The sequence below is a fragment of the Coregonus clupeaformis genome, chromosome 24, assembly GCF_020615455.1.
Source record: "Coregonus clupeaformis isolate EN_2021a chromosome 24, ASM2061545v1, whole genome shotgun sequence".
In the NCBI taxonomy this organism is placed as follows: Eukaryota; Metazoa; Chordata; class Actinopteri; order Salmoniformes; family Salmonidae; genus Coregonus; species Coregonus clupeaformis.
In genome coordinates this window covers 24,569,540-24,580,829 of record NC_059215.1, presented here as the reverse complement: position 1 = coordinate 24,580,829, position 11,290 = coordinate 24,569,540, and the positions used below count along the sequence as shown (strand labels likewise).

Here is an 11,290-nt window from a genome sequence, read left to right as displayed (position 1 = left end):
CAATACAACTATAAATAGAACCAATTATTTTCTGCTAACTAAAAGTAAGGCTACAATTTATTGTACTCCCGGTGGAGTTTTTGTTGATATCCCAAATGATGACGTTCTAAACCAATTCGTGAGTAGGCAAAATGGAGACTGCATCTGTTTCCCTGCCTATGCTGTCTCAGGTGCCAGACTTATTATGGACGGAGCGCACCATCTACTGGGGACTGAGACAGTGCCAACCCAGTTAATACATATTGATCCCTCCAAAGCATTACACATTAATCTTAAAATAATAGACATTTAATAAATATTGAAGCAGAAAGTGAATATCCAACAGAGATTGGTAATAAAAATATAGAGTAATTTTTTGAAGGTATACTCAAATGAAAACAATGCCTTCCAATATGGAGAAAGTTATGTTTGTTTTGTTTTAAACCTTGCAATAGGGGGAAAAGCAGAATGTTGTTTGAGAGTGATCTGTGTGTTTAAGCAGTAGTGATTGAGGTATTCCTATTGGGAAGGGAGTCCAAGTTGAGGGAAACAGATATGGAGACTAGTGAAAGTAACAAAGTGAATGGTAATTGGCTTTCAGATAGCAATCCAATAATGCAATATCTTAGTAATTTGAAGAAGTAAGACAGAGGGATTGAGCATTGCGACTTCAATTAGAGGCCGCTCACTCTTCAAGGCCTGGTCCACTGCTCTCGTGTTTAAGTCATCTGTTGTTTGTGATTTAAGATAAGCTTCCTGTGGAACAATAGATAGCCGCCAGTACACACTGAACTCAAACAGGCTGTAAGAGAGACAGTGGGAAATTTGGGACAGAGGTGAATAATTGAATAAGACACGTTTTTGACAATTTATTTCTCAATTCTATAGTTTGGGTAGCACCAGGGATTTAAGTAAGAAGGTAATGTCATCTAAAACAATAATCTGTTTCCATTACGTGGAACTGTGTCCAGAATGAAGTAGATCCAATTAAATGTTTTAGTACCAAATATTGAGCTGATAAGCCAGCACCAACTTTTTGAAGGTCCTAGCAGATTTGTTAAACAGGTTTTATATTTTGACTAAGTTTATGTCCCTGGAACAGTTTGTACAGAATTGTATTTCAATGCAACAGGTCAAACTGACAATGTTTACTTTAGAAGGTGCCTATTCAGCTTGACAAGACACTATCATCTGATGTGTCTGAAGTATAATTCTGTATACAACTGATGGAATGTCCGCTACCAAGGTTTTTTTTTCATGTTTATCAATGATTCTGTATCTCCCCCTTTGAAAGGCTTCCTACGGCAAGTGCATTGGGAGAGCAGTTAAAGGTACCCGGATCCAGATGTTAAGGGAGCTCCCAAATTAAGTAAGGCCTGGCCATTTTGATTGTTTTTACCCTATGATTTTTACTAAATACACGCCAGCACCCACACACAACCCACCTGTTAATGAATATTTGTTAGTGGTGTTAATACTGATTCATGGTGTGGGGTCTTTTTATTTGGTTTTAGTGGGTTTTTCATGGGCTATAAAGGATGCAACTTAAAGGGTACACAAATGACATTTTTGGAAGTCTCTATTGTCAGAATTCTAGTTGCACACATGTAAATTCTCTTGATAAGAAATATACTGAAAAACCCAATGTAAACCTAATACACAAATAATGTCTGAGGTACAGGAAAACAAACACACACTTAATAGGGCTGACTGACCTTTGACCTGACTTCCTGGTGAGGCCTGATCACCTTCACTAGAAAGACTGGAGACATTCGGTGAGACTTAAATGGGCTATGTAAACACTAATAATTAGAAGAAGTTTATAATTTATCAATAGTCCTATGTGTGATTCGGACCACGAGAAGGACAGAGAGAGAGCGCTGCCCCTGAATGAGGGACACCTGTCTCTAGTCTATTTTACCATTACCTTATGGGATAAAATTATTTCCTCATGGAGTTATCAAGAGTTGTAATTCTAATTTGATTTGTTTATGTAACCATACCAAACATAACATATCATACTAAATGTGCGTCTCAGATTTACATACAGAATAATACGAAATGCTCTGAGACCAGGTTGATATCCCAGGCATCTTATCCTGGTTCCACATAACCAGGATACAAGCTTTTTCGGGTTATTGTAAATGGGATATGACGTTTATATGCGTCAACTCAAAAACAGAATACTTTAGTATCCCGAACAGCAGTAGTGCGTGGGTAAAATCACTGGGGAAGCCAAGCCAGGAAAAAAAAGCCATATTACAACCTATGTGTTGTGATAATTGCTCTATAACCTGTTAGTTCATATGCCTTGCGACCGTGATGTATAGGCTTAAGGCCGAGACAATAAGACACAGTGGCAAAATAAATTCAACCAAACCTTTGTTTCATCACAAAACCGGAGAGCAACCTCTGTCCAGTGAAGTCCACAAAGCATATTGCATGTAACAAACAGTTACATGACCTACAGCATGTTCAAGCAAGTTAATGTTTCCGACATTTTCGGACTACTAAACAACTATTGATTTAGAACCACGGAGAGTAACCGCAAGTCGCAAAGAAAACAGGAGCTGCCTCCGCTATTCCAGCACCAGTTCAACATCATCAAATCACCTATGCTTAGTCTAACACAGTGACAACTGAAAGATACAAAAAAACAATTCAGTCCAATCAATGTAAGCCTCAATATGATGTAGCTGTCCATGGTTCTGATTTCTCTGTGTGTGTGTGTGCGCGTTCGTGCAAGTAAAGAAAACATGTTGACTCAGCCTACTTGTACCCTAAACCCTATCATAACCCTAACCATTTTCCAACAAATAGAACAATGAGCCAGATATTTCACCGGATCTATAAATGTGAAGCATCCGGTTGGTGTTTCCACTCACTAACAAATATGGTGATGAGAGGAAGCCCAATGGCATGCAGTGGGAGAAGATGTAGCTAGATCGATTTTGGCTGACATTCTGCTAATTGTCTTATCGATTAAACAAACATTTGATCTCCATACAGTTTTGTGTTTCCAAAACTAGAATATGTATATAAATGCTAGAACGCGCCAATAGGATCTCACTAGCTTGTGCTTGGCTCTGCCCACCTCCTTGCTTGTTCTTGGGTTAGTTATAAACACCTTTGATTTTACATTTCAACTTCAATGGGGTAGGGACGTCCCAAGGATTCCGAATAGCACGGACAGGAAAATATCAACTCTTGACTTCCGTTTTAGTCCCTGAACCGGTATACATGTATCGATTTGTTGACTTAAATATCTGTCACTCATTAATTTGAGGCGTCCTATTGGCGCGAGATCATGGGCATAGGCGGATGTTATCAGCGTGGCACACTGTCGGGGGTGGGTTGAAGGGTCGGACAGGAAAAGAAAAAGAAGGCGAGGACATCTGTAACGAAAACGGTAATAAAACGAGTAGCTAAATGTAGCCTATTTTAACATCTTTATTATTGATCACCTTGAAAAGAGACCATTTATAAACTAAATGTTTGAATGAGGCGTTAAACGTGTTTTCTGTAGCCAAGATGACATTAGGCCAGAGAAACATATTAGCCAGCGACGTTGATGCCGGAAACGAACGAACAATTGAAGTGAAAAGACTCGTTTCAGACAACACCAGTCAGAGCTAGACAGGCCAATGCTAGATAGCTAGCAGGTCATCATAGTCATGTATATAGTGCCATCATTACCATTGTGAAGTTAGTAACACATCCCTGGTCAGCTAGCTAGCTATTCTTCGCCCTGTAGTAGTGGACAAGCTCTCTAAGCTAACTAACTAGGTTAACTATATATCCTAGCTTTCTAGCTAACTCGCTAGCTACCACTGACATGACAAGTGACTTGGCCGGTTTCATAACCGTCGTCCACCTATCCGCACTTACTATACTGGGCGTTTTTAAATTAGAATCATTGTAACTAACTAACGTTATTTGTTTGTCCAACTAGCTACAGTAGTTATCTAGCACTGATTTGAGTTTACGTGAAGAGGGGGAAATTAGCCATCTAGCTAATAGAGCTTGGGTGCGGCTAACCCAGTCATAGACGAACTACCTTTAGCGCCTATTGACGATAGTATCTTCTGCCAGGCCTGGGGGGTTTTGTTAAGATCCCCAACGCTCATTCTGAATGTTAAAACGCATCGCTTGCGGTATAGGTTTTGGAAGCTGTACCTGTGCTATCTAGCGTGCTCTGAACACCTGTGTGTAAATGGGTAGGAAGTGTAGTTCGTCAACTGGAGGCACACACAGTATAGGTCTGTGCAAAACTGCTTCACTTACTGTTAAAACAATTAAAATGATATGAAATATAGGGGCAAATCAGCATGTTTCGAAAACCGTTTAGCAAGAGATGATTTGACGTTTCTAAACGTTAAAACAGCGTGGGCGAAGCTAACCGCTGAAAATCCTACGGAGAAGGGTTTTTGAGATAGTTAAGGTGCAGGTGTTGTTGTTGAGGACATGCGTCCATGTGGTGGCTAGCTGGATGGCAATCAAAGGGTCTTCTGCAGGTAGTCTGCCCTTGTTTAGTGATGATAGTGTCAATGTTTTTAGGTATTATGGGTCATTCCATGTGAAAATTGAATAAACATTCCCACGAATGTATTTTCCTGAAATTCAGTAGGCTTATTGAGAAATAATTAATCAAAGTTTGGTTACTATAAATGTATGGGGTTACAGGCCTTGAACACTATGGACTGGTTTCATGGACTCAGATTAACCCTAGTCCTGGACTGAAAAGCACTGTGCAATGTAGATCCTTCATTGAATGCTCTTCTTAGTCAAGGAGGACTAGGCTAAATCTGTGTGTGGGGAAACTGGCACTATAGTAATATTCCAGATGCACAGAATCTGTAGCCTAACTCTGTAATCACTGGAGCTGAGGTTGGTGGCTGGCTTTCATAGGTTCTTTGGTGGGGGGTATGGGTTTGATGCATTTAGGAGGCTTAGCCCCAAATTAAGTTCATTAACAGGAGGGAACCAGGGTTTCCATTAGCCATAATAGAAAGCCGATAAATAAAATTGGCACCAGCCAATTGCCTGTGAGAAGAAAAAATTGGCGTGTGTATATTCGTTATGTATCTTATTTATCACACGTGCACAACATACCGATACAGAGCCTTTGACATGTACATATTACCTAAATTACCTTGACTAACCAGTGCCCCTGCACATTGACTATGTACCGGTACCCCCTGTTTATAGCCTCCCTACTGTTATTTTATTTTACTGCTGCTCTTTAATTATTTTGTATTTGTATTTTTTACTTATCTATTTTTTACTTAACCAACAATGCAGTTAAGAAAAAAATTGTTAAGGGCTTGTAAGTAAGCATTTCACTGGAAGGTCTACACCTGTTGTATTCGCCGCATGTGGCAAATACAATTTCAATTGATCTGTCAGACAGTGCTTTTATAAGCCCAATCATTGCGCAACAATTCTAAATGCAATAGTTTATTTCTCAACTGGTAATTGAAGCGCGCTTCCCATTCGCCATTCAAAATCATAGGCAACAGAAGCCAAGCTTCATCAGCGCGTCACACACCGCTTTGCAATGAGCTGGAGGCAGTATGCATTTTGAAAACATATAGCTACTTAATTGTTTGAAACCTGAACGTTTTACTTCATATTATGAGGCATGCTTTAAAGTATACCTTGCTTCAAAGTAGCCTAGGCAAAATCCGACCATATCCGTGGAGGAAACTATTTTATAGACTTCCATAGGCCATTGAAACCAGTAGCCTATTTCGCTCATGTTCTATTGGTTTTCAACATTTTTTTCATTTTCCGGTAGCCAAATGTACATTTGCATGAAGCCTACTGCCTTGTGCACATTTCTGTGCTAATAATGTTAAGACATAGTAGTTTATCAACATTTTAAGCTAAACTTTCTGATCTGTTGCATCAGATTAATTGCTTTTTAATGTTGTTGTTTTTTATTTTGCCTAGGCCTACTGATTTGTAAGAATTTGGGATCTATCATCCTACAACTGTCCCAGAGTCTGTTTGGGCTATTTATTTCTCAACAAGCTGACCAATAGAATAGGTCAACTTTTTACTATGGGAGATAGTAGATTGACATGGGCTCACAGACGGCGCGTCCATAATGCTAGGGGAAGCTTTCCCTGGGTAAATTGAATTAAATTGCCAAAATGACATAGCCTAATTAGCCTACTGTCAATACAAAAATAAATAAAACCATTCAAAATAGGCTACTAAAGCATGATTTGGCAACAGCAGATCATTAGCTTCCCCTAGCCTTAAAAAACAATAAAAGTTGTGTATTGTTTTAAATTGCATTGCCTACAATCGAAAGGAAAGGCAGCGCGCGCAGCAAATACCAAATAGATAGTTGTTGAGTTGTGACTGTCAGTGAAAAGTAGAGGCCCAGCCAGGCATATCGCAATATTAAAAAATTAAATCACGGGAACGGAAAAGGCTATTGGAGTATTTTCATTGTCTTCTCTTTACAGCAATCTGTTTTTTAGTTATCAAAATTCTCAACTTAATTGAGCAAACAGTAGGCCTATAGCCTATCTTATTGGCACCAGCTGAGAGCATCGGCCATATCCCTGGTGAGTGCGCACTGCGTATATTCACTACCATTGTTGGGTCAGTGCCACTTAAGTTTGTTTTTGGACAATAATTTCGTCCTCCAGTTTAGATGGACGTCATATTATATTTGTGTCTCCAATTCTCGTAGGCCTATTATATGGCAATGTCGTTTTTATTGATCCGTTTGTCAGTTGAGTAGGCTACCCTGTAATATGTCCTAAAAAAAATCTGCTGTCTCCAGTCATATAAAGTGTAGTAGAATTGCATGAAATGTATTTTTCCCTAGTAAAGAAATAAGAAACGTATCTGATATAGCCTATAGCCCAGGCCTCTACGCGCTCAGCCATGCATTGAACGGTATTTTTGGCGAACAGTGATTTAATTATATTATTAGCCTAAATTATGACTATCCTATCTACTCATCACATTACGAATAGTAGGCTATTTTGCTGTTCGTTACTCGTCTTGTTGGCTGAGGAAAGGTAAATGTGGACAGTTATTCTAACATCTTCAAAGTGCATGGTAAGAACACGCTCAATTTGCATGTTCTGTTAAGATTAATTACCATCATCTAAATGTGACTTCTGTCATTCTGAGCTCCATGGGTGGACACCCTAATCCAGTTACGCATCCAATGCATATGGGTCCGGTGAATTTCTCAAATGTCCGGTAAATTAAAACGCTGCCAGTCAAATGCCCAGAGCCACATTTTCATAATGAAAACCCTGGTAGGAACACTCTTTCTGCACTCGGGGTGCACGCAACAGGCACCGTAGTGGTCCCATTGAACCATGGTTCGGTTCACATTCAAAGGCCGCTGGATAAAATGCAGTCCAGTCCGACACAGGAAATGCTTTGCACAGTATTATAGATTGTAGACTGAGTGGGCAATCGACAAAATGGCTCACAGACTTACTTGGAGCCAAAATGAGTGCTGCATTCCAATTTTCTACCCTCTGCCTTAAGTGTGCACTTATTCAATAGCCTTCATGGATTTAAAAGGAGAGCACTGGTGGCTTACTACAATCCAATGCTTTTATGTGTTGGGAGGAATGCAAGAGGTAGAATTGGGACGCAACCAAGGTTAAATGTCTATTGGAAATATGGGCTGATGAAAACGTTAGGCCAACTCAGTCAGTGCCGATGAGTTCCAGAACACTGACCACATATTAATAGAGTATGCAATGTAGGTCAAGCAATGCATTTCCTTCTCCATCCACATTACCTTGTATGCATCCTCCACATGTGCCGTTTAGCTAGCTAATCATTTACAATGGGAAAATAAGTTATGTTTCTTCACCTGTCTGTATATTTATTTTTTATTTTTTACTAACTCAATAACTTGAAAGCCCTGATTTGCTAAGGTAATTTTAAGATGTCAGGCTTGAAAATCCATTGAGCCATTTTGGCACAGTGACTCACTACCCAAACCAGACGCAACTGGTTTCAAGTGGCCAAGAGATGTCATGTAATCTCCTACTGCTATCTAGTGGAAGAACTGGGAATCAGACGGAGGATATATTTAAATAAATGGATAGGTAGAGACTTCAGCTTTCTACTCATATGTACAGTATATCATTCCTGTAAGACGACGGTATAGCACGTTACAAAAGCCCTGCACTTTTAAAATGTCTGTGTACCAATGGGAATTTGCGCATGATTAGACCATCATTAGGTAAAAGATCTGATCTTTTTTTTTTGGAACAGTAATTGGTGACATTTTCTCAAACCTAGACTTTCAAATCTCTTATTCCCCAACATGGGGACAATTGGGGGGACCCCACCCCCTAAAAAAGAACCCCCGGTAAATGTCAGTTTTGTTTGGTCTGCTGTATCTCGGGCTCTGTAGTAGTAGTTACATTGTTTCTGACCCCTTTATCTGAGTCCCACAGTTCTTACCTTTCTAACAGTTTTTGTAGGACTTAGTTTTGAAAACAATTTACTTTTAGGGTAGTATACAATATTATGCGTCGTTTAGAAAATGCCACCAGAGGGGGTCAGAGTAACAGTTTAACACTGTATGAACACATTTGTTTACACATTTTAATTCGCTTGGTTGTACTATATTATCACTAAAACTCAAAATAGTTTTTCTAAGAAAATGTTGCCACTTTTGCTGGATTTGCACTTTAACTGAGAAATTTTCTTGCAGATGGCTGCGATCCGTAAGAAACTGGTGATTGTTGGTGATGGTGCTTGTGGAAAGACCTGTCTGCTCATAGTCTTCAGTAAAGACCAGTTCCCTGAGGTCTACGTACCTACAGTGTTTGAGAACTATGTGGCAGATATTGAGGTGGACAGTAAGCAGGTGAGTTTGTACTGTTAGTCACACAGTATGCTATCAAGACATAATTTAAAGCACCATTTTTATGTTGAAGTCTTATAGTTTTCACCTTTTCTCCAGAACAAGTTAGTTTTTGGCCAAACAGCAGTGTATGCACTCACTACTGTAAGTCGCTCTGAATAAGAGCGTCTGCTAAATGATTAAAATTTAACTGAATTTCTGCTCTCCATGTGGCTTCTAGGTGGAACTGGCCCTCTGGGACACAGCTGGACAGGAGGACTACGACAGACTACGGCCTCTCTCCTACCCCGACACTGATGTCATCCTCATGTGCTTTTCCATAGATAGCCCTGACAGCTTGGGTAAGACATTGGGGACTGTAATGTTAATTTGTCATGTGTGGTAAATGCAACAAATCGTCCCGTTTCACTTGCAGCATTTTCCTAAAATGATCCCCTGTGTCTGAAACAGAGAATATCCCAGAGAAGTGGACCCCTGAAGTAAAACACTTCTGTCCAAATGTGCCCATCATTCTTGTGGGTAATAAGAAGGACCTGCGGAATGACGAGCACACACGTCGGGAGCTAGCAAAAATGAAGCAGGTACAGTATGCATCATAAAAATGTATTATTTAATTTCAGCAAATTGACTCATTGTCCTGATCCAGTCAGGATATTTCTGAAATGTAGCATTGAAACTAAACAAACCATTGACATTTGTTTTCATATGGTTGTGTTGCCTCCGCTACCTTCACTTCATGTATTGTCTGCTATTGTCTAAATCTACACAGGTTGAGGTTTTTGTTTTGTTCAGTTATCCAACATGCTAGTTACGTTTTTGTTTGGCTTGTTATGATTGGTGGTTAAGTATGTCACAGGATGCCAACCATAGCATACCTCTGAACACTTTTCCACCTCTGACACATAAACAGGAACCAGTGAAGCCAGAAGAGGCCCGGGACATGGCTAACCGCATCAACGCGTTTGGCTACTTGGAGTGCTCGGCCAAGACGAAAGACGGCGTGAGGGAGGTGTTTGAGATGGCCACCAGGGCCGCACTGCAGGCCAAGAAACGCGGAAAGAAGAATGCCTGCCTCCTGCTATAGAGAGCTGGGGAAAGACGGGAGCGGGAAGGAAGGGGGAAACAAATCGGGCCGAAGAAAACGCTGCACCCCTCTTCTAAGTCTGCCTCTGTGGAAGGGTGGGTGAGTTTCAAGGGGGGTGCGAGGGAGAAAAACATAATTAAACTAGGCCAAAGGAAATGGAGAAGATGAAGGTTAAATGTAATGAAAAAGGGAGTTTACATTTAAGGCCAAGGTGATTGCCAATCGGTTTTCAATGTAAGATTATTGTATGGTTAAGATTTTTTAAATTGGGTCTTGGACGAGTAGAAGGTAAAGAAAAAACACAATATCTCTCCGGTAAACTTGTCAGAGTGATGATCTCTGAGGGACGGGATAAGATTGGTGTTCATGATAGGGTGTTCACCACAGAGCTATTGCCCTGGTTCATAGAGCTGAGCATCGTCAGAGAAAAAGGGGGTTTCATTGCATCATGGTGCATGTTCTCCCAACTCTGTGACCTCCCTGGCTTGCAGTGTGTCTGTCTGCGCTTGTCTTTCATTTCTGTCCAGCCATACCATAGGTGTTTATTTTCTTTGTTCTCCCTATGGATAGACTAACCCCATCCTTGCGCGGACCAGCATCTCCTTCTATGGTATCATAATCTTGCGTGGACCAGCACCTCCTATGATATCATTGGTCAAATAGTATAGTTAATTTGATAAAAGCAATTTTGATTTTAAATAGCTACATGTTTTTATTTGCCTTTGACTATAAAATTCATATTAAAATGCATACAATAATAATGATACTAACTGATTTTTGTAAGCCTGTTCATGTATTGTAATAAAAAATGATTTTAGAATTTGATTTTATCATTAGTTGGCCTCTAGTCAGATATTATACATTTGGTGCGGCCTGTCAGACACTGGTTTGAAAGGGGGTTATGACTTTGTATTAAGTGATAAAGGTTTTGCAAATTTTGTATTTTCCTCTTGCAGATTGTTTTTGCCTGCATGCCAGGCTGTTATTGGGAGTGGGTTTTTAATGTTGACCTATTTCTCACTCCTTCCATGTCTTTCTAAAACTGTTGATGTCTTCCCTTTTTTTTTGTCTCTTGTACTGTATGTTTAACCTTGTGAGAGTCTACTGGCTTATCCTGTATCAGTTGTGCATATTTTGCAAAAACAAGTAACTTTAGAATGAAAGAGTTTTAAAATAACATGTAAAATGCTTAGTAATTCATTAAAGATTATGACAAGATGTCATACTATTAAACGCAAGTAACTTCTTTAAAAAATATTTTAGTCATTTGTGGGGGGGTGGTCTTTTGTATACAAATGCATCCTCACATGTCCGCAGTCCTCTTTTTAAAAGTACTCAAGAAAATAAATTGTTATAGGGAATGA

General features: G+C 39.7%; 1 protein-coding gene across 1 annotated transcript; it reads left to right on the top strand.

Annotated features, from left to right (window-relative positions):
• Positions 1-3,282: 3,282 nt before the first annotated feature.
• Positions 3,283-11,287, top strand: LOC121538399 (rho-related GTP-binding protein RhoA-C-like). The gene is made up of 5 exons (XM_041846352.2): positions 3,283-3,388; positions 8,690-8,845; positions 9,063-9,183; positions 9,293-9,423; positions 9,753-11,287. Exons 2-5 carry the CDS (start codon positions 8,690-8,692, stop codon positions 9,924-9,926), a joined length of 582 nt encoding a protein of 193 aa, XP_041702286.1. The 5' UTR covers positions 3,283-3,388; the 3' UTR covers positions 9,927-11,287.
• The last annotated feature ends 3 nt before the right edge of the window (positions 11,288-11,290 follow it).